Genomic DNA, 24065 nt, shown 5'->3' with positions numbered 1-24065 from the left:
GCACCGCATGAACGCCTGCCTCAGTTTCCCCTTTCTATAGCCCAGGCCAAGGAAAATTGCCTTTCTTAGCAAATTCAACCGCTTTCGTACATGTAAAGTGCCACAGTCTGCAGATCTCTCATAGTAAAAACAGATCCTCCCCAAGCCCTAAAGTGAAACAAGGTGACAATACAGCAGCTTTTCAATCCCATTCAAGGGTCACCATGCCAGGGTCACTCACCCGAGAGTCATTAGCCACTCTGACCCTTGTTCCAGGGCCCCACTCTCCATACCATCTACCTGAGAGCTCCAAGACCCGCTTCTTGCCCACAAGTCTTCTCCTGTAGCCCCAAGTCAGGTCTCCCTCAAGAGGGCTCCCTGCAGTGTTTCACTCCCAAGGCCTCCTAGCCTGTGAGTTTTACCCCTGTTTCTGGGGACCTCCCTCCAGAGTCAACCCCTTGCTGCTGCCTGGCTCTCACCGACCACCCTGGTTCTTCACATCTTCCTAAGGGCCCCTACATACGCCTTCCTGCAACTGGGCAGAGTTCCCCAGCTCTAGCCAGAGCTTCCACACATTTCCTCAGCACCCATCACCAGTAGCTCACAGTTATGGCTCTCCTGGTTTCCTGCAGCTCTTTTCCTTGAGTAGCTCTGCTGCTCCTTCCGTCTCTCCTCCGTTTTCAGACAGGTCACACCTTGCCTTTCCTGTCTCCTTCCCCTTCTCTGACCCACATACCTGGGAAGCAGCTAGTGAGTCACAGGAGCTCTGAACACCACTCCCTCTTAAAGGGACCTTTAACATGTTTTTTTTTAAATAGAATATAAGAGTTTCTGCTGTGCAGGGTTGGTGGTGGCAGGATTTGGGGAGCCCACAGTCCCAGCACATGGAGGCATGGGGATTTGGGGTCAGGGCATTTGTGGGGTGATAGATATGAGTCTCGAGTGCTGTCAGTGCAGAGGATGGTTTTATGCTGCCCGCACTAGCAGGTAAAGCAGGTCAAGATCCATTTCCTAGTGTAGACGGGGCCAAAGGGAGCAGCGACAATGCTGGCTAGAACTTGGCCTAATGTCTTCCATTCTCTGGGTGATCAGAGATGGAATAACAACACACAGCACTGCTCGAAAGTGGGTCACAGTATCATTATCACCATTTCACAGATGGGAAAACTGAGACACAGGAAGGAGAGTGATGTATCCAAGGGCACTCAACCAGCTGACCCTAAAGCTGGGAACAGAACCTAGATCTCCTAAGTGAGTCTGCTACTGTACCCACTGGACCACCTTGCCTTCTAGAGCACTGGGTTTTTTAACCCATTCTGGTGTAAACAGGGGAAAGTATGTTTAATCTAGAATAGGCAAGCCCCAGTGACAGCTAAATATTTTATCCTGCACTTTTCTTTCCATTTAGCCGATCCCCTCCTAAGTAACTCCCTTCCCCACAAAAGTGTCACTAAAACGCCATGTCCCGCCATAACATTGTTCAGCGTGCTTGTGTTTTATACCCTTTCCTGCACCTCAGGGCTCTCTTGTCTGTTTAGATTGTAAGTAATTTGGGGCAGGAACTCTGTGTTTGTACAGCGCCTAGCAGAATGGGACCCCATTCTTGGTTGGCCCTTGGGCACTCGCAGAATAAACATGATTAATAATAAGTATTCAATAGAGTTGCCACCTTGGCTGCAGTTTTCTGCCCCTGGGGCAGCAAGACAAAAATTCATGCTGAGCAGTTGCAGCATCATGATGTTATAGTGCAAATAAGCTGTGTAGGAATCTACTTGGCTTCCCCATTCAACACATATCTGGGACAAGATCGGCTCATCGTTTTGGACCGTACACTTAAATGCATTGAAAAGAACATCTTGGAAGCTGTTGTCTCTAGTAACTTTTGGGGGGGGGATTAATGGAGAACTGGAAATGAACCTTTGCCTTTGTAGCTTGCATGATAAGAGTGTGTAAATGCTTCTGATATACTGTACTCCGTTGATCTGGATTGTTGGACAACCCAAAGCTTGGGCGCGTTTGGCTCTAGTGGTTTGGTTTGCCTCACTATAAAGAGCTGGGTTTAGGTTCCAAACTCCCTTAAAGTTTGGGGACGTTCAAACCTAAACCTAGATTTTCAAAAGTGGCTAGTGATTGTCAGTGCACCAACCTGGGACACCTTAAAAGGGCCCAATTTTCAGACCGTTCTGAGCACCCGTCCTCTGAAGTTCCGGTGTCTCAAATTGGTCACCCAAATATGGAGGCAGCCACAATCATTAGACACGTTTCCATGATGACATGGTGCATGGTGTTTACTTTGGGCCCCATCTCTAACTACAGTGAAGCTGGTCTCCTTCGGGACACATCTACATTTGGAGTGGGGCGTGTGAATCCCAGCTCGAGAAGACACTTGTGCTACCTCTCGTGCATAGATAGACAGGGTGATTCACTAAGCAGGGAACACCCAAGCATCACAGCGTCTCACACTTTCCCTTATCTAAAAAAACAAAATCCAGCCTGAGAAAAACAAACCCAACAACAACAAAATGACTTATCAGAAAAATACCCCTACCCAGCCACTTGTGTCAGGATTAGTTAATAGCTTTGCTGCTCGGTGCATTGGGAAAGAACTGGGGCTCGCTTGCTGAAGAAATGCCAAAATGTTCACTCAGCAAAGCACAAACACAGCGATTGCAGAGACTGGCTCAGGTGCCCACAAGCTACGCCTGTCACAGGAGAATATGGCAATTTATAGAAACAAACAGATTCCTCTTCCTAGATTGGTAGAGGCGTTTTCTCCCTCGTTTCATCCCTTATTTGGCTGCATCTTGTCCTCATTTACAATTTAAAAAAGAAATGAAATCAGACATCAGAAGAGTGAGATGGCGCTGGATCAGCTTTGGATCTCATGTCTGCTGGAGCAAATCTGGAGTAAGTCCCATGAAATTCAGTGGAGTCAAACCAGTGTCAGAGTGAGGGTATGTTTACACTGCCAGCTGCCAGCTCAAGGAGACGTAGTTGCGCTAGCTCAGTACAAGCTCGAGCGCCAAAAATAGAAGATAGCCATGGCGGCGCGAGCGGTGGGGTGGGCTAACCACCTTGAGGAAGTACCCGTTTGAGACCATAGGCACGTAATAGTAATACCTGCTGTGTTAAGTGCTCAGGTAATACGGTAATAGGTGCAGTACAAGCATCGAGATACACAGGTAGTTAGTTAGATACTATGTATCTCTAAGTGTCTAGCTAATATAATGTTTGGGATTTTAAACAGCATTGATAGAATAGATGTACTGATTCAGCAGTCCTTAGCCTGGCTCCAATCCTGCAGTCCCTACTCATTCAAAACTCCCAGGGAATTCAGTGGGAGCTTTGAGTGCATTGGAATGGTGGAACAGAGCCCTAGTTGTTCAGTTCTAATTGGAGTCAATCTAATTAGACTGACCTAGCTAAATCGCTCAGGGCTGTGAAAAATTTTGCATCCTGGGCGATATAGTTAGGTTGACCTATCCCCCTCCATAGGCACGGCGAGGTTGACAGAAGAATTCTGATGACCTAGCTACCGCCTCTCAAAGAGATGGATTAGCTACAGCCACGGAAAAACCCCTTCCGTCGACACGGGAAGCACCTACACTATAGCACGGCAGTGTAGGAGCTGTGCTGCTGTAGCGGCTGTAGTTTAGACAGACCCCTAGTTCCCTTCCTCTCTTCTAAACTTCGCAGGTAATTGGATGGGCATGTTCCCCCAGCCAGCATTGCTCAGCATGGCAGGGAGAGCTGTCGGCACGATGTATCAGGTTTGCACTGGCACATCACATTCCAGTTCAGCTTGTCTAAGGCGAAGCAGCAGAAAAGCCCATGCGGACTAACCTTTGGGTTCCTGTATCCTTGGTGAGATGGAGGTAGGTCTTGGCAATTGTTGATCTTACAGTAATGTCGAGGGAAAGATCATTCTAAAACAGACATGGATTTGCAGGGGCAGTCAGTAGTTATATTTCTAATGCTCGTTGAAGAACTGAGAAAGGCTTCCATGAATAAATAAAATCGGCTGGCATGTTTGATTTCAGGGCATCTATGACGGTGTGGAAAGCTCTGATTTCAGCTCCCCAGATTAAACAAAAGAAATATTCTCAAGCTGGTGAACTGGAGGAGGAATCTGTTACTATCTAATTTGTTAACTTTTCTTCACAGTCCGCTCTTGTATGCTAGGCAGTGCTGCGGCATTAGCAATGATAGTCAGAGCGCTCAGAGAGTAGAGGTGGGGGTCTGGGCATTTTGGGCTTTGTTCCTGGCCATGAAAGGAGAGTGTTTTACAGCAGTGAAGAACTGGGAGTCAGGAGTGGGTTCTGTTCTCTGCTCTGCGAGGTGAATGTGGCATAAATGGTTAGAGCAGTAGGGACTGCGGGTCAGGACTCCTGGGTTCTATTCTCTGTTCCACTCCTTTGCCTCAGTGCACCCATCTATGATACAGGGCTAATTATAATGACCTAACTCACAAGACTGTTGCAAGTATCATTAATGTTTGTGAAGGGCTTTGAGATCCTCAGATGAGCAGTGCTATGGAAGAGTAATGTAGCATTGATTACAGGAAGAGCAGGCGCCAGCAACAATAATTCTTGCGTTCTTTGGGGTTGTTCCGTCAAGGGCAAAGAGCCTCAAAGGTTCCTCACTATACGCACAAGGACCCCGTGGTGCATTCACATTATATCATCGAAACCACTTGGTCCCTCAAGTGACACAATGCCCTGCTGTGTGACTGGATCAGAATGGTGACACTTTACAAGCCATTTTGCACAGGTGTCCATCACTAGAGAACCTGTGGAGCTCTTTCAGTTGACTGACCGTTTATTAAAACATTGGTTAATCATTTTATAGACTACTCATAAATGCACGCTCAGTGCACAGTAGGACCCAAACCGTTGTACCAGAGAGGCCACAGGGCAGGGCAGCACAGAATCCTGGGATTCGGGAAGTTCTCAGCTCTCAGGAGAGCTCGCTAAGGACCCAAAAGCAGCTGTCTACCCAAGCTCTGTCCTCCTAGCTTTCCTGCATCCAAACCGCAGCGACATCGTAACAGCGATAGTAAATCAACGTTTCATAACTGTGCTCCCGCTGTGGCCTTTAAGGTAATGTTTGCTCAGCTTATTAGATTGAGCTTTGTGCAGAACTTCATTCTCCTGGTTCAAACTGTGTTTATAAGAATCATTTTTCCTCCTGCATCCCACATACTCACCAGATGCACACTAACCCCCCACTTCCCCCTTAGCCTCCCTTGGAAAAGAAATGATGGGAAACAAATGGAAGTTTAATTTTGTTTTGACTTTTGAAAGGCTTTCCTCGTGTATGGAAAGTGCGGCTTTCAGTAATCCCTCTGTTAAATCCACTGGGCAGTCATTTAGGTTTGCTGGGATTTAAATGGCAGTGCCTGTTAATAGTGCTGAAAGCTGTACTGGCCTTTTGCTTAGAAAATAATAACCAGGTTGGTTTTCCCTCTGGGTTGCTATGCGTCTGAGACAGAGCAGAGCTTTGTGAGTTGCATTCACCTGAGAGGGGCAGGGTAGACAGCCCCGGACACCAAATTCTGCTAGCCTCAGGACAAGTTGCAACATGGGGGGAAGCAGGGCAGGTTACTCCCATGCTCCCCCTGCTGGTGTGTTTTAGCCCTGCCCTGGAGAAGCCCTCTTGGGAGAGGAGACACTGGTTTCCAGCCCCATCGACACCATTTTATCTGCTGAGTCTGCCACCAATGGGGTCTGCTAGCACTGATGGTAGGCGCTGGGCTGTAGGGTGTCACGTGTCCTCCACTCTCATTGACTCCAGCTGGAGTTGAGGGCACTCGGGTATGTCTACAGTGCAATTAGAAACACACGGCTGGCCCGTGCCAGCTGACTTGGGCTAAGGGACTTGGACTAAGGGACTGTTTTATTGCAGTGTAGACATTCAGGCCCGGGAATCCTCCCACCTCGCAAGGTCCTAGAGACTGGGCTCCAGCCCAAGCCCAAATGTCTACACCTCAGTGAAACAGCCCTGTGCCATGAGCCCGAGTCAGCTGGCATGGACCAGCCACAGGTATCTAATTGCAGCGTAGACCTACCCTCAGTGCTGCACAGGATCAGGCCCAGCGATGGGAGCTGTGGTGATATCGACCTCTTTTCAAAAGGAGTTGGACTGAATCCATTTCACATAAGCCACCGAAGAGCCAGCCGACCTGGGAGACTGGGAGGTGAGATGTCCAGTATCCTGCTGCCAGTTGCTGACCTGGGGAGAGGATAACAAACAAACAATACGTGACAGATGTTAGTCCCATGGCTCCCTGCACTACTGGAAGGTGATGAATGCGGTATAAGAAACTATAGAGAATGGAACAGAACCAAACAAAGGGAGCACAAGGCAAAGAAAGGGAGATGCTCAGCTGTTGAGGGCCAGCCAAAAAGCCCAAACCTGGCTGCCTAAAGTTGGGCACCTAAATAGAAATGGCCTGGTTTTTCAGGGGCGCTGAGCCCCCACAGCTCCCATTGGCTTTGATGGGCTTTGGATCAAGCCCTTATTGAAGATTAGACCTAAAATGATAATATTTGTCATAGGCTGAAAATGAAAAACAAAACAACTCCCCAGATGTGGCTGATCGTTATGATTTTAAAACAGCTTTGCCCTGAAAATCTTGTCCTACTGCTGGAGTTTTTTTTATTACTATTATTCCATTTAGTCCGATTACATCACATGTGGCAGTTGTCTTTTCCTCTCACACACCCACACACCCCTGGTATCTGCAAAGCCGCTTTCCAGATGAGAACAGTAATTGTTTCCCAGAATACGTGACCTGCCACTGGGTCTCAGGTTCCTGCAGAGAACTTGGAAGCCGGAAATGAAGTGTTAATGTTCTATAGATTACAGTCCTGCCAAGCGTGATGTGGGGCTAGATTCTCATGGGTGCTTGTGTGTATGATCGTTCCTGCCTGCGCACGTGTGTGAAGTGTGGATTGTTAGAAGCTGGCGGGAAAATTACGTTTTAAGGTCAGCCTGGATCTCAGATTTGTTTATCTGACAGTTGACCCAACGCCTTCTATCTTAGGTACTTAGCTGGCCCCAGCGGTGGTGGAACAATTTGTACAGTGGGGGGGCTGAGAGTCATTGAACCAAACTGTAAACCCTGGATATCGTGGAAACCACTTCAAGCCAGGGGGTGCAGCAGCACCCCCAGCACCCCTAGTTCCAGCACCTATGGCTCACCCCCAGCGCTGTCGTATCTGAGCACCTCAAGATCTTTAATGTATGTATCCTCCAAACACACCTGAGAGGTAGACCAGTGCTGCTATCTCCATTGCACACATGGGGAACTAAGGGGTTGCGTGACTGGCCCAACATGACTCAGGGCATCTGTGGCAGCATAGGGAGTGGAACCCGCATCTTTTGAGCCCCAGGCTGGTGTCCTACCTCTGGCCAAGCTTTCTTCACCAAACAGTCAATAAAAGTGGTGTCCGGCCTCAAGTGTCCTTGTAAACCTCCCTGAATGGTGGCTGCGTCCCCTTTCCAGCTTACGAAGATGAGCTGCTTTGCCGCTTCCCCCCATGCTGTTTACACAGTCATCCAGGAGTCGGGTTTTCTCAGACATTTCCCCTCAATTCTGCCATTGGCAGCCAGCCTGCTTGTCCTGTCTCATTACGTTAGCAGCCTTTCAGGGCTGTCCTCACGGCTCCAGCACAAGCTCTCGCTCAGGGGCTTGCCGGCTCAGCGCCCGGGCAGTCTGCACTGTTTCGGTGTCAGTCTCAGGTCAGGCTGAGGAAGCCGCTTTCTGTGCTAAGCAAGGAAGTGCAAAGCCTTCCTGCACTGGGGTGTGGGCTAACGGGTCCGGGGAATCCCCCCACTCCACGCTCCTGAGCTGTAGCCCCATGGAGGGGAGAAACTGTTTGGAGATTAAAGACTAAGGCTTTATGTTACCCTCTACCATGCACAGCATGTGGAAGGGGGAGAGCACCAGCAGCAGTGCCTCTCCAGCTGGTAGGGGCGTCATAGCTTGGGGATGTGGTCTGAAGTAAGAGCTAGGCAGCAGCTCCTCCCTCCACCATGCTCATGTATGTAGCTGCAAACCCCCCTCTGAAGTGGGTGATTGCAGCTGCTATCATGGCAGCATGGGTCCCAGGGCTCAGGATGGGGACTCCCAGCTCCTGCAGAGGTTCCTGACTTCTCCGGCCACTCAGAGGTCTGCATGAATCTCGGGACGTTGCAGCTTTCGGGCACCGAACTGTCTGCCAAGTGCAGACATCCCCTTCTCCCCACAGAGCAATTCAGGGCAAATGCCCTGGGCTGAATTCTGCCATGAATGATGCCAGAATAACTCCACTGACTTCAGAGGCATTGAGAGCAGAATCTGGCCCCTCACTGGAAACCCAAGCTGTTTCCTAGTTTCTAGGGGGGTTTTCCTTGCAGAGAGTGGCAGGTGGACAAAAAAGCATAGAGGTTGCTTTTGTTCTCTGGAAAATGAAGTGTTCTCATTCATGAGCACCCTTGTCTGGTTTATCATCTTAGGGCCTTTTTCTTGTTGTTGTTGCAGAAGAATTAACTCATAGCATCCTTAGACAATTGCTAGCTGTCTCAGTCGCTGCTGATTCCTGCCACTGATCTTTTAAAAGTGTTCTTCAGTTCTGTTGGAAGTCTGCACCTGAAATAGCTCCACCTTCTATTCAGTCAGAAGATAAACAAACCAGGCACCCAGTCTGGAAACTGAGCCTGCTTAATGGTGTGTAAAGGGAACTGCTTAGTTGGAGACGCCACCAGACATCAGTGGAGATCCTTGCTTCTTGCACGTCCTCCAACACCCTGCCTGGATCTCACCAGAGTCATGGATTAAGGCGGTGGTTCCCAAACTGGGTTTTGTGAACCCCTGGGGGTTTGCAAAATGTTACACGGGGTTCTTGGGGAAAAAATTCCCTAATGGTGGACAGAGCTGTCCCTAGGGACCCCGGGCAGCACAGCCCGGAGCCCCTGGACTTCCAAGAGCTAAGCAGATCAAAGCAAGCAGACCTATCACACTGAGGAGATTGAAACTTCAAGACTCCTTATAAGAAATGGAAAGGGAGGTAGATATTTTTTGCTGTTTTTAAAATTAAATAGGCAGCTAGTATTGTTTTTAAAATTATTATGAAGAACAAGTTTAAGCTTTGTTGTAACGTGCGTTGTTTGCCTGGACTGCTCAAGACCTGAATGCTTGTGTAGGAGGAACTCTTTGAGTTGGCTCCTTAAATACCTTCATGCTGTTTCACATCTGAAACTCCTTGATGAAACATAGAAGCCTTGTCTTATAACAGGCTTATTCAAAATGATACAAGCTACAAAAGTGATATCTTGGAAGAGTGTTGCCGTTTTCATAATGTAATAAAAATACTGTAATGATCAATAATAATTAATAATAAATACTGTGCAATAAGCATGTCAGAACAACAAATTTTATATTTCCAAGATCACTGCTTTTATAATTTATACTCAGGTAAAGGAGAAAATCCCTGGAAATATTCATTTTTAGGAGGGGGTTCGCGAGACCTGACATTTTTGTGAAAGGGGTTCCCAGGTTGTTGAAGTTTGGGAACCACTGGATTAAGGCGATCGTCAAACCCCACTTCCCCACAATGGCGGGATGAGTAGGTATTCAGCTGGTATAAACCGGCATAGCTCCATCGAAACCAACGAAGCCTTACAAGCCCTACAAACCAACAGTGACTTACAAGGCCAGATGTTCAGTGTGTTAAAACTAGTGCAGCGCCCTCGCCTCTACATGGGCTATTGGTTATTATTTCGAGGCTCGGGGCTTCATTGCGAAGAGAAGTAAGGAAGAAGAGAGTCCCTGCCGCAGTGAGCTCACAATTTGGGTGTTTATATCTGTGTAGGAGAGAACAAAGTCGGGACGAGGGGCTTCATTGTAATAGAGTTCACACACGAGAGAGAGTACCCATTGGCACTAATGGGAGCGGTGCAGAGAGATAAGAGGCTGATACCCATTTGTCAGGTAGAGCAGCCATGGCTGTGAAGGATAAATTTGGTCCGAAGGTGGCCAACTGCCTGCATTCAGTGTTTCAACAATGCCAGCCTCCCGGTTTGAAGTCTGTAATCCGCTGGGCTGTTTACACCATCGGGGCAGAGTGAGACAGAGAGAGGCTGTCTGGTGCAGAGAGGCAGTGTTTTCTTTGCTTCGCTTCCCCCTTCCCCAGGCAGGATTATTCCCTTGGTGCTGCTTTAAAGTGACTTTGCACTGTCTGGCTCTGCCTCGTTTCCACGTCAACCTTTTAACCTCACTTAATGACATGGGTGCCCCAGCTAATTTAACGAAGCAGCGTGAAATGGGATTTCTTATTAAACGATTAACATAGAAAGCCAACGACTTTGGAGCCGTGACCCCTGATGGAACTTCTCCAGTCGGACGTGCCCTGCTCTTTCTGAAAGAGACAGGAAGCTTGAATAATACATGCCAGGCAGGGTGTGGTACTCCTTTAATCTCCCTTTCGTCAATGCTGCTGCCTCTTTGATGTGCCGCTTGAGTCCAGGGACGTCTGTCTAAAAAGCGAGCATTAACCATGCTGCTTTGCATTAAGTGCACTGTAGCTTCCCTGGCTCCGTGAGCAATTTGATTTCCCCATCAGAAGGTGTTTGGTGGAGCATCATCTGGCAGTTCTCAGCATGTCTTCAGAGCATCTGAGTGCAGTGCTAGGTCTCCGCTAGCATGGATTGCTCAAGCATGCTGTCTCTCTCGCACATATATATATATGGGGGGGTGAACATATGTGTAGGTAGAGATTAGAGAATTCTCAATAACCCGTGGCTTTTATTCTGGGTAATGCCATGGGGATTGGCTGGCCTTGTCTATACTTGTGAATAACCCTGATGCAGTATAACTGCACCCCTAAGTGAAGATCAGGACATGCAGGGGGTTTGTACTGACTGGGCTGGTCAAGGCTCAACCTTACTTGTAATTAAGAGTAAATCCTGATTAGCTCAATAGGTGCAAACCCCTGTAGAGACCTGCAGGCTAGCACCAGTTGTTAGTCACTGTTGTCCAAGTCAGTGCATTTAAAGAAGTGACCCAAACAGCTTCCACAGAGGCAAGTGCGTTGGGTACTGAGATATGGATATAGAGGCCTAATTTTGGCCACTCACATTTGAACATATTGGCCTCGGTCTTCTGGGTATTGGCCACTAGGTCGCACTGTTTAGGGACCTAGGCCCAGATGTTTAAAGTTATTTAGGGGGTGGCGTGCTCCACGTTGCAATGCCTAACTGATTTCAGAGCATAAATCTCATTCCCAAAAGGGATTTCTGAGCCAAAATACCATTGACAGTCTAGGGATTTTATCTCCTAAGTGCCTGAATCACTTTTGAAAATGAGATTTAGGCTCCTAAATCAATTAGGCGTTTCAATGCTTAGCGAAGCAATGCTTAATACCTTTAAAAATCTGGGCCCTAGGGTATTTTCCATGCATTTGCTGTTGTTCCAGCCTCTTACTTTCTCCCAGCCTCATGGTCAACTAAGGGCCAGAACATCAGTTGGTGTAAATTAGCGTCACTCCATTGAATTAATCTGGCCCAGAAGTTTGGGAATCAGCCAGCCTTCCTGTTAAATGACCCCACCCTACAGAAGATCCATCTCCAGAACCACTGCAAGCCAATAGATTTTCAAGGTCATCTCCTACTGATATAGGTTTGTCATGCTGGTGACCTGGAGTATTTTCCAGTGACCACTTCCCCCCCCTGTCTCAGTGTGGGCTGTGTACTTGACAAAAAAGGGAATTAAATGACCCAGTCTCGGCCATAATTATGCATTTCACGGAAACAAAGTTGAGCAACTTCTCCAGTTAATTGCTTGAGCCCAGTTTCCTCTTTCAGCTTTCGTCGGAGCTGCTATCTTGGGTTGTTTTATTTCTTTTTTAAAATGGCTTTTATCCTTTACTGTGTATAGCAATATGCAGCTGGAAAAAAAATCCATTTCCTGCAGCTTCCAATTCCTGCCAGCCGATAAGAGACAAGGGTGAAGCCTTCCCGGGGCTCTGGGCCTGGAAAAGGACAGGAGCAACCAAATGGCTAAGAATAGCCTGGCAGCCGCAGTTTATAAAGTCTACAAGGTTTTTTTTAAAATGTGCTGATCTAATAAGGATGAAGCAAGTTTGCAGCTCTCTCCAGGGTTGCCTATTGGATGAGTTTTGTTCCCGTGGCTTTCTGCCCCCTGCCCCAATGTACAGTAAGGCATCTGAAACAGAGCGATAAATGCTCTGGATGGGTCCCCTGGCATCATTTACAAACCCCCGACTGTATTCTCTTGCTGCTCTTGCTTAGCTGGATTCTCCACGCTGCTCAGCCATGAGGATTGAACTACCATGAGACGGAAGAAGTTGGTGGATCCAGATGAAAAATGGAAGGTACCCTGTAAAAGCTGATCTGGGTGGATTGAATGAGAAACCGTTGGTACTGCCAGCAGTAAAAGGCTGAGGGGGCTGGGTGTGATCCTGACATGTGCCAAGTACCTGGCATTCTGAGCTCCTCTAAGGGGCATGCCCCGAAGGAGGTTTCTTATTCTGTTTGTAGGGAGAGAGGTGAATGACAGAGGAAGAATGGGTATATGGTGAAGGCACCAGACTGGAGACCTGGTTTAAATCCCTGGCTCTGCCACAGACTCTCTATGGGACCTTGTACTGGTCACTTAATTTCGGTCTGTGAAACGGGGTAACAATCCTTCCTTTGTTAGCTTTTTGGGGCAGAGCTGCTTCTTGCTTCGTGTCTATACAGCACCTAGCACAATGTGGCCCCGACCTTGGTTGAGGGTCTCCCAGTGTGAGCATAATACAAATAGTAAAGGGGATACACAGCTGGTTAGCTTACGGGGCATCGGGAAGTCTCGTTGTGAAAAAGGAAGGCAAAGGGTGAAATCCTACTATAAGGTGAGTGCGTAACTGGTTGGAAAATCGTTCCCAGAGAGTAGTTATCAGTGGTTCACAGTCATGCTGGAAGGGCATAATGAGTGGGGTCCCGCAGGGATTGGTTCTGGGTCCAGTTCTCTTCAATATTATCATTAATGATTTAGATAATGGCATAGAGAGTACACTTATAAAGTTTGCAGACAATACCAAGCTGGGAGGGGTTGCAAGTGCTTTGAAGGATAGGATTAAAATTCAAAATGATCTAGACAAACTGGAGAAATGGTCTGAAGTAAATAGGATGAAATTAAATAAAGACAAATGCAAAGTACTCCACTTAGGAAGGAACAATCAGTTGCACATATACAAAATGGGAAATGACTGCCTAGGGAAGAGTACTCCAGAAAGAGATCTGGGGGTCATAGTGGATCACAAGATAAATATGAGTCAACAGTGTAATGCTGTTGCAAAAAAAAGCAAACATCAGTCTGGGATGTATTAGCAGGACTATTGTAAGCAAGAAATGAGAAGTAATTCTTCTACTCTACTCTGTGCTAATTAGGCCTCAACTGGAGTATTGTGTCCAGTTCTAGGTGCCACATTTCAGGAAAGATATGGAGAAAGTCCAGAGAAGAGCAACAAAAATGATGAAAGGTCTAGAAAACATGAGCTATGAGGGAAGATTGAAAAAATTGGGTTTGTTTAGTCTGGAGAAGAGAAGATTGAGAGGGGACATGATAACAGTTTTCAAGTACACAAAAGGTTGTTACAAGGAGGAGGGAGAAAAATTGTTCTTCTTAACCTCTGAGGATAGGAAAAGAAGCAATGGGCTTAAATTGCAGCAAGGGAGGTTTAGGTTGGACATTAGGAAAAACTTCCTAACTATCAGAGTGGTTAAGCACTGGAATAAATTGCCTAGGGAGGTGGTGGAATCTCCATCATTGGAGATTTTTAAGAGCAGGTTAGAGAAACACCTGTCAGGGATGGTCTAGATAATACTTAGTCCTGTCTTGAGTGCAGAGGACCGGATTAGATGACCTCTCAAGGTCCCTTCCAGTCCTATGATTCTATCCTGGCCCCATGGAAGTAGATGGCAAAACTCCCACTGACTTCACTGGGGCTAGGATTGCACCTAGAAATTTAAAAAAACAGTAAAACTCCCTCCAGAGTATATTGCAGCAGGTGGCTTTCAATTCTGTGGCAAACAGTTTGTAATTCAATGACATTCTTGCTCCTAGTCTATTACTGGATATAACAATTATGGCGTGATGTTATTATTGGCCAGGCACCAGGGCTTTGCAAAACATACAAGCAGGGGACACAGGCTTTCTCTGCATCTTCAAAGGTCTTTGCAGATCTTAACAAGATCTTTAGAAATCGGGGTCTTTATAACACCCCAAAAAGGGGAATCAGCCATTCCCCCCTCCCTCCACACATTTGTAATCTCTCTCTTGGCCATGGATGTGGGCAAGGACTGAAGAAGGAACAAGTCTGATTTTAGAGAAAATGCTTTATTTCTATGTATAGTCAAAGATCATCTCAATCGTCAGCATAGGGCCTGTCGGTACTGGTGCAAAACCCCAGTGTAGATGTGCTGCACCAGGGTTAAACAGGGCAATTTGCACTAGTGCAAGCCCCGAATTTGACACAATGCATTTGTGCTGGGGGTTTGCACCAGTGTAGCTACTACACTGCTACAACTATCCCCAGCATGGACGGACCCTTAATGTTCTCCGTCCAAAAGCACCCTTCGAGTTCCCTAGAAGTATCCACATGCTGCACATCCCACCGCAAGCCCCAGCTACCCTTACCTAGTAGCGCTGGCTGCCAGAAGCCATGCATGGACCTGACAGAAGGACTGGCTGGTCGCTGCGTGGATGGACCACTGCAGCCTGGGGAGTAAAGCATCCAATGGAACAGTGCAGATCGCCTCCTAGGCCCGATCTTCTGGGCCCTCTGCGTGCTGAACTTCCATTGAAGTTGATGGGTGTTCCATGCAAGATCAGACTCCCTATTATTTTTATAGCACCGTAGGTGCTCATGAGACATCACAGATATATAGGAAGATAAGGTCACTGTGTCCAGGAGCTTATTGTCTAAAGGCCGGTTTCTGCTTCCACTGAAGTCATTAATAGGGGGGTCCCTATGGTTAATGTAACAGCAACCCATGGAGGAGAGGAGAATCAACAGTAAACAACAGAGGAAAATCCCTTCCTAGTAATGAAATCTGTGCTTGTCTCATCCACACCTAGGACACATCACTGTTATTAAACCTTTACGTGCAGTCTCTGGAGAACGCGCCACTCCTCCTGTGCAAGATGCTGGTGATAATGTATTCCAAAGTAACGAGCGATCAAAATTATACTGTACTAAAGGGTCATTCGGTGAAAAGTTGATGGAAATTAGAAATCAGGCCGTGTCTGCCAACAATATTTAACTGTTCGCCAACTCTTCATTAGAAGCTGCAAGCCATTTATGCGTCACCTAGATTTGCATAACAATTTGCATAGAAAACTCAGCCACTGGAAGATGTGTGGTTTTCAAATGGGAAGGCAGCGTGCTTTCAGCATTTCAAACTAGGGACAGGGGGACAGGCCTGGTTTCTATTCCTGGCTCTACCCCGCGACTTTTTTATGTGGCCTGTGGCTAGTCACTTCCCCTCGCTGTGCCTCAGGCTGTCTGTCTGTAAAATGTAAGTTAAAGCGCTCCTTTCCCTCCCGGCGGGACGTGAGGGGTTGAGAATGTTTGTAAAGGGATCTGGAATCTTATTACAGAAGGAGAAGGTGTCACTGTCCGACAGTGGCCAATGCCAGGTGCTAGAGGGGGAAAACTGACTCACTGAATAGCTTCAGGCCTAATCACTGCCCCTCTCGGAGCATCCATTTCCTCCTCTGGAAAATGGAGAAAATGTTACTTCCCCACCTTTGCAGCTTGGGAAGAAATTATGCTAAACCGTGTTAGAATTCTCAAAGCAGTAACTCTTCTGTGATGAGAGGAGACAGATCCTGAGTACAAGATGTTAGAACCTGAAATGCTTCCAAACCTATAACTTTTTTCAATGATATTTTCCCCAGATTGTTTGGATTTGCAAATCTAGTAAAACACCGGAGCATCTAGCATGCTATCCTTGCATTGAACGAGGGCAAAATGTCGGAGGCAAGCTGCCTTGTGCAGGTGACTTTAGAGCAAAAGCTGACTCAAAGAATAGCCTATCTGCTGTAAGGGTACCCAGTGTAACAGTTTTGTTGCTGCATCTTCTCACTGGCTTCTACAAATGGTGTCAGTAATGGTTTTACTGGTGGGAAACATCTACCAGGAACCAAGCTGCTTCTCGCTGTCTGTCTCTCGTCTTTCTCTGTCTCTGTTTGTTCATTGCTATGGAACCGGAGGCTCCCCCGGCTCCCCGGGTGTATTGTTTTTAGACCCCTCTATTCAGATTTCTTCTCCTTTCTCTTTGCTCCCAGCTGGACAAAGGGGACGTGAGCACGCTTAGCCTGCCTTCCAACGCCAGCCATGGCGACGCCGACGTCAGCAACATCTGCTTGGATGTCCCAGATGGCGCCCCAGACCCGCACAGGACGAAAGCCGCCATCGACCACCTGCACCAGAAAATCCTCAAGATCACCGAGCAGATCAAGATTGAGCAGGAGGCTCGGGACGACAACGTAGCCGAGTACCTGAAGCTGGCCAACAACGCTGACAGGCAGCAGGCCTCCCGCATCAAGCAAGTCTTTGAGAAGAAGAACCAGAAGTCGGCCCAGACCATCGCCCAGCTCCATAAGAAGCTTGAGCACTACCACAAGAAGCTAAAGGAGATTGAACAGAACGGGCTCTCCCGACAGCCCAAGGATGTCTTCCGGGACATGCACCAGGGCCTCAAGGATGTGGGGGCCAACGTCCGGTCCAGCATCAGCGGCTTCGGAGGCGGGGTAGTGGAAGGCGTCAAGGGAAGCCTGTCGGGTTTGTCCCAGGCCACCCACACGGCTGTGGTCTCCAAGCCCCGGGAGTTCGCCAGCCTGATCCGGAACAAGTTTGGCAGCGCCGACAACATCGCCCACCTGAAGGACACTCTGGATGACGGGCACCCCGAGGAGGCCTCGAGGACTCTGAGCGGCAGCGCCACCCTGGTGTCCAGCCCCAAGTACGGCAGCGACGACGAGTGCTCCAGCGCCACCTCAGGATCTGCGGCGGGCAGCAACTCAGGGGCAGGGCCCGGCGGCTTGGGGAGCCCCAAGTCCAATACCCTGGACAGTCACCACAATAACTTTGACACCATCCTGGAGGAGCTCCGGGAGATTAAGGACAGTCAGTCGCACCTGGAGGACTCGATGGAAGATCTCAAGGCGCAGCTGCAGAGGGACTATACCTACATGACGCAGTGCTTGCAAGAGGAGCGGTACAGGTAGGGCCAGCCCCAGTGCAGCTGTGTGTGAGCGCGTGCATGAGTGCCACCTCCCTGTCTCTGCAAGGCTGTTCCTACGTGGCTCACACCAGTAGGCCTGCATCTCCATTGGCCCTTCATAGCATTGCTATTTTATATGTAGTTCTTTGCAATTCGTTGTGCAGAGCTGTTCAGTTAAAGCAAATGCCTTCAACGCCCACTGCCACAGTGCTCATGAGCAACCCTGCAATAACAAACCAATGTGCGCAGCTCCCGTGCACCCCCTGAGCAACTCTACAGTGACAAAGCCGTGTATGCAGCCTGGCCCTCAGAAGCAACCCTACAATAACAAACCGCTGTGCACACTTGAACAACAATAACAAATAATTGTGTGTGCACAGAGGACGAGGATATTGGTAAGGAAGTAGATGCACGTTTCAAGCTTCCCAGTGTGGAAAGTAACTGATTTACCACAATGATGCCACACACCTTGACAGTGTCTTTGAAGAAACAAAAATTGGGTGTTACTGAGAGCACTTGGCTTTTTAGGGGGATGTAAATTTCAATATATTTTACTAGTGGGGGGGCACTATAGTTTAAACCCACAAACCCAGCTACAAAGGATTATGGAATAAGGTGGATCCTGGGATGGTCTATTGGCCATTTTGTGGGTCACAGATCAAAAAAAGGCTGAGAACCACGGGCTTAGGGAATGAAACAAAGCCGAGCCATTCAAAAGGGCAAATTTAGTGGTGAAAGGCTCTGTACATACTGTAGTACCTGAGAGTTCTATTTTCCATGGGAAGTGGAATCCTGGGACTCTGTTCCCATTAGGGAAAGGAACCAGGCTTTGTTACATTGATCCCGGCAAGCTCCCATGTAGCCTCCACATTGAAGAGCCAGGCTCTGTCTGTTTGTTTAGCTGTAGGACCTCCCAGCAGCCAATAGCCCTAAAGGAATCCCGTGATGCTTCCCCTCTGCCAATCACCCTGAGAAAAAAGGCTATTTGCTATTTATAAGAGGCAAGAGGAAATGCATCACCTTGCTCGACAGGCAGTGCCAGCCCTCTCAACTCTTGGGAATAGGAAATAAGGACCAGCTTCTAAAGGGGGCATTGGCTTGGCTTTCTTTGTTTAGATCATTTTGGCTGAGGACAAAAGCTGAAACACTGTTTAAAAATACTTCAACTGAGAGCCTGTGTGAGAGTTCACACGTTACAGACGTACGGACTTGTGATGTCATTGGGTTTCCTTTCTTTCCCCTGCTATTTGAAGTTTCTTCCAAGCCCTTCTCAGTAGCTGGAAAATGTCCTGAAATATCCTTGCCAGTGTCAGAGGAGATGGAAATAAATCACCATGTTCCCAAATCCAGATAGTCCGAAGTGGCCAGAGAAACTCCCCTCCCTTCCTTCCTCCCCCCTCCCACCTCCAACAAAGGGGACTAGGGGTAAGGGTCACAGAGCCTCTCTCATCTACTAGAGTTTGCTGATCTGAATGCAGCTTAGGGGCCCAGGTTCAGTAGGAAAGCCATTGCCATCTGATGGCCCACATGAAGCGAGGTGGGGGTGCAGCTCAAGTGGCAGCCACCCCTGTCGTGGTCACTTGGATGGCAGTCTTGACACAAAGTGCAAGGACTGAATGGGTGATGAAGGCAGCTGATCTGCCCTCTCACCCTTAGAGATCAGGGCTAAGGCACTGGGCTGTATTCGTACTGCTGCTGCCTGTGCTATGCCTCTTCTGTGGATAAGATGGGGTGGAAGGTTCGTTTCCCCCACCCCATTAGACACAAGGTCCCCTTCCAACACATTTCATCTCAGAGAGGGAGGCACGGGAGATGCTTAGGAGCTGGGTAACCAGGAGATTCTGAAGCTCCACTGACCTCTGGTTTCAGGGCCATTTGAGTCCATTCCACAGCTAAGGGAATGCTGGAGAATCCAAGATAGCTGCTTCTGAGAGCGAGGCCAGCTCCTCGGGGACTGCAGCACAAACCAGGCATCCTAGAGACAAAACAGAAGAGAGATGAAATAAACTCCACGTTATCGATCGCTGCGTGCACACAGCCTCCTCTGTCTGCTTCTAATCTGCATCCCTCAAAGTGTCCATCTGTGGACTCCAGGCAGCACTGGAACCTGTCCTATTTATTTTAGATTCCATAGTGCCATTGCTGTGTGGAGTGCTTCAACTGCTTGACACCCAAAGTCATTTCCATGTCATCCAAGTCACCTCTGTATGCCGAATATCTGGGGCGCCAGTGAGGTTTGGGCTGTGGGGGGGGGGGAGCTGGAGTTAATGGAATCTGAATTTGATGGAAACAGACTGTTCTCCTTGCATGATAGGAGAAAGATGAGTCAAATGTAATAACCCAGCTGCCAGCATTCACACCTTCCCCATGCACCTTCTCCTCCCTCCCCCAGATACGAACGCCTGGAAGAGCAGTTGAATGACCTGACGGAGCTCCACCAGAATGAAATGACCAACCTAAAGCAAGAGCTAGCCAGCATGGAGGAGAAGGTGGCCTATCAGTCCTATGAGAGGGCCAGGGACATCCAGGTATGGGAACTCAGAGAGCCCACGCCACCATCCTTACTCAGCTGAACTGGCGTCCTTTTGCAGATGAGATAGGAAAGGGGCAGGGCGTTGGGGCGGGGGCAGATTTCTGCAATGGGAGAAGGGACACTACATGCCTCGGGGGAAGTGTGGGGCTAGTACCTGAACGATCAAGGGGATCCCACTTTCAAGGAATGAGCTATCACCCTCCAAAGCAGTCACTTGCTGTGATACGCTCTTCAGAGACAGAGAGCCCAGAGGAGACATCAATGGGACAATTTAGCCATGACCCTCAGAGACTCTTAGTCTGGTGCGGAGCTGCATGGCTCAGGGGACTGGTAATGGACTACTGATGGCTGTTCAGTGGCCCGCATGGAATGTGTGCCTGCAGCGTGTCCAGGTCCTAGTGAACTAAATTCCCTTTGAACATGAGGAAAACACAGGGTGTTTCTGCAAACAGTGCAAAAGTCCGAGTCACTCACTTAGCAGCTGGGCAGAACAGCAGCCTGAAGTGAGCAGAGGGGCTCATTGCAGGGAACATGAAGTCACAGAAATGTAGGGCTGCAAGGGACCTCCAGAGTCCATCTAGTCCAGCCCCCTGTGCTGAGGCAGGACCTAGTAAATCTAGACCATCCCTGACAGGTGTTCGTCCAACCTGTTCTTAAAAACCACCAATGTTGGGGATTCCACAACCTCCCTTGGAAACCTGTTCCAGAGCTTAACTACCCTGAGAGTTAGGAAGCTTTTCCTAATATCTAATCTAAATCTCCCTTGGTACAGAATAAGCCCATTACCTGTTGTCCCACCTTCAGTGGCCGTGGAGAACAATTGATCACCATCCCCTTTATAACAGCCCTTAGCATATTTGAAGACTGTTCTCAGGTCCCGGCTCAGTTTTCTTTTCTGAAGACTAAGTGTACTCAAGTTTTTTAACCTTTCCTCGTAGGTCAAGTTTTGATCTAAACCTTTGATCATTTGTATTGCTTTCCTCTGGACCCTCTCCAGTTTGTCCACATCAAGTGTAGCACCCAGAACTGGACACAGCACTCCAGCTGAGGTCTCACCATTGACAAGTAGAATGGGACAATTACCTCTCATGTCTTACACACAACATTCCTGTTGAAACCTACGGGAGCAAATGCTCCCAGCTTTGGTCAAGTTTCCAGAGGTGCTTAGCTGCCACTTCTCTCTGGAGCACCTCTGAAAACGGGGCTGCTGGAGTCTTACGGACAGGCCATTGAAATCTAGGCATCTGTCAGTCCGTCTGTCTACCTGTCGGGGTGTTTGTATTGCACCCATTACTGGAGGGACTGATCAGAAGTGCTCCGTTAGGACTGTCACATCGCACTGCCCTTTGTGTTGTCACCTTTCAGGTGTCAATAATATACGGGCCATTTATCAGAGGCCCCCAGTGAGTGGATTTGACTGTAGCTGTTCAGCACAATCTGCAGGGGACTGTTCTGCCCCCACGTGGCAATTTGGGGAACTTCCCAGTGGAATTGACTATATTTGATGCTCAGATTTTATTCAGCCTTTGGAAAAAAATAGCACATATATCGTGGAAGGGAAGCAAATACATTTCACATGAATTAAGAGCAAACCAAGCAAAATGCAAATCTGCAAAGCAATGGAAGAGCTCTGTGCTTTCCTTACTTACATGCATTGCACCCTCTTCACCAGGCATGTGTGGGTAGACATAGCTGTAGCCCTGCTCTCCCTATTGCATTGTGCATACTATATACTCCCTCTTGCTCTAATACCTCTGTCTAATGCTCAGAATTAGCGGGTTTGTGTGGAAGCAGGTGGGGAAGGTTTTGAGGGAGGAGTATTTTGCCCTGTGCACCAGAGTCCCGTCAACCAGGGATCCCAAAATGGAGTCTTGCAACTGGCTTATTCCTTACTTGGGGTTTTCTGACTATCGTACACCTTCATTGTAAGGCTCTTCGGGGTGATGCTTTAAGTGGTACAAGATTGTCACATCAGAACCCTAATAATAACTCTACTTTGCATAGCGATAGCTCCCATCATCAACAGATCTCAAAGCACTTTGCAAATGTTAATTGAGCCTGACAACCTCCCTGAGGTAGGTGAATAACACTCCCCTATTCCGGGTGGGTGTACTGAGGCACACAGCATTGTTTAAGCATCTTGTCCCAAGGTGTCACAGCCAGGAACAGAAACAAGGAGTGCTGTACTCTCACCTACACTTCCTCACTGAGTCGAGTACAGAACCCAGGCATCCTGGCTTCCCAGTCCCTGGCTCTAACCCACTAGCTTCCCCTCTCTCATGGAGACAGGCACAGAACCCAGGAGTCCTGGTTCTAACCACCAGACAGCACACTCTGCCACACAATGTAGCTGCTACACTGTGGTGTCCTACCCTGCGGCCAAACTAACCCTGGTTCACGTCTACCTCTGCAGGAAGCGGTAGAGTCGTGCCTCACCCGCGTCACCAAGCTGGAGCTCCAGCAGCAGCAGCAGCAGGTGGTGCAGCTGGAAGGGGTGGAGAACGCCAATGCCCGGGCCCTGCTGGGCAAATTCATCAACGTCATCCTGGCCCTCATGGCGGTGCTGCTCGTCTTCGTCTCCACCATCGCCAACTTCATCACGCCCCTCATGAAGACCCGCATGCGCATCCTCAGCACCGCCCTGCTGTTCCTCTTCCTCCTCTTCCTCTGGAAGCACTGGGACTCCATCACTTATTTCCTGGAGCATGTGTTGCTCCCCAGCTGATTCCCTGGGGCAGGATTCCATTTTCCTACTGAGAAAACAGGAAAGGGAGGGGGGAGAAACTGGAGCCTTCCATAAAATGTCTTCATTCATTCAGTTCAGTCTGGTTTCCCACCCCCTGCACCCATCCGTGTTCACATCCAGCATCCTTATTGTGGCCAGGAGCATGGGCTGTTGAGCCACGATTGTTCACTCCTCCGTGAAGCCCTGGAAGGTGAGGATGGGGAGAGCGATGGAGAGTTTGGAAGAAGCCTGTAACTGACATGTTTTTTTTTTTTTTTAAATGACATGATCGTGATAGTCTCTGGGCACGAGGCTTTCTTTACATGCCAGCCGCCACCGGGACTGGAATTTAAAAGCTTTGTATCCAGAGCTGAGTTTGCCTTCGAACCCAGCCACTGGGAAACTTTCTCTAGAGAGAGGAGAGGTTTTTTCTTAAAGACAAGGCTGGCGAAAAGCTCATACCTGGGATGCAATAAAGAAATCAATAGCAAGAGGAAGAAGTGGAGCTCAAGTGAATATTCTAATGTTTCTGCTCCCAGGAGAGCTTGCATATTTGATGAAGCAGAATGTACACATCACACCAGCTTCTCCAGACCAGATGCACGTGCATTCCCATTGTTACCAAACAGCTGACAAGCCGGATGCAGAATTGGGGTTGCTATTTATTTATTAGGATGGCGTCCTTTGCACAGCTGATCATTGGCGTGTGGCCAGCGGATACCAGTTCGGGTTCCGATCAGAAAACTCGTACACTTCTGGCACAGGTGAAACACATTGTGTTGGCTTTTGTTTTTTTCTCCTTTGGCTTTCGTTTGATCTCTTCAGGGACACGTGGACCTTCCAACATCGCACCTATGAAATTTACGATCTACGCAAAGCGTTGTGCGCATGTTTTAATTTATTTCGAGGTTCTGTTTCCATTTGTGAATCAAGCGTGGGGGTAAAATGCAGCTGCTATCACAGCCTCCATGTCTCTAAAGAAGACAGAGCATGTTGTCTCAAAAGTTTCTTGAATGGTTTCATATTTATGTGCGTGTGTGTATGTATACACACATACAATCACATCCTCTCCTGTTGCAATTGGGTTTAGCTCCAGTGACTTCAGTGGAGCTGCGCCAGTTTACAGTCAAAGAATTTGGCCATTCGTCTCTTTGAAGTTCATTCCTGCTTTCCTGACACAGCCAGAACTTCCACGGATGCTTGTGGTGTACTAAAGAAGTCAGTGGATGTGGTGGGTGTGGCACGGAATGCAGGATTGAGTGCTTGGAAGGAGGGGTTGTCATAAGTAGGTGAACAGCCAGTCACCTCTGTTCGTTAAAGGAAAACTGCCTGTATTGTCTCTCCCCTCGTTTATTGGGCTTTGACACCTAGAAGGTGGTATGGGCTCGTCCATGCTATCTTTTGGTTTCTCAGCTGAACCGGGGACATGCTGTGACTTTGGAGTGTAACGATCTAGCGAGGAAATTCATTCCTGGCCTAACTTAATTGACCAATGAATCCTAGCTAGGATTGCTCCTACAGGCAGAAGTGCAAGGATCCCATTTGTATGATGCAAAG

At 48.3% G+C, this 24065-nt stretch overlaps 1 protein-coding gene across 1 annotated transcript in view; it reads left to right on the top strand.

Moving 5' to 3' along the window:
• LOC112118372 (transmembrane and coiled-coil domains protein 2) overlaps window positions 1–23792 on the top strand; it is a 53290-nt gene extending 29498 nt beyond the window's left edge. The window contains exons 2-4 of the mRNA XM_029912313.1: window positions 16313–17250; window positions 19643–19778; window positions 22197–23792. Of these exons, the coding sequence (XP_029768173.1) occupies window positions 16313–17250; window positions 19643–19778; window positions 22197–22508 (1386 nt within the window). The 3' untranslated portion in view covers window positions 22509–23792. The remainder of the gene's footprint in view (window positions 1–16312; window positions 17251–19642; window positions 19779–22196) is intronic.
• The last annotated feature ends 273 nt before the right edge of the window (window positions 23793–24065 follow it).

This window comes from Terrapene carolina, unplaced genomic scaffold, assembly GCF_002925995.2.
Source record: "Terrapene carolina triunguis isolate 2854851 unplaced genomic scaffold, T_m_triunguis-2.0 Scaffold199, whole genome shotgun sequence".
NCBI classification, from domain to species: Eukaryota; Metazoa; Chordata; order Testudines; family Emydidae; genus Terrapene; species Terrapene triunguis.
This window is presented reverse-complemented; position numbering and strand designations above follow the sequence as displayed.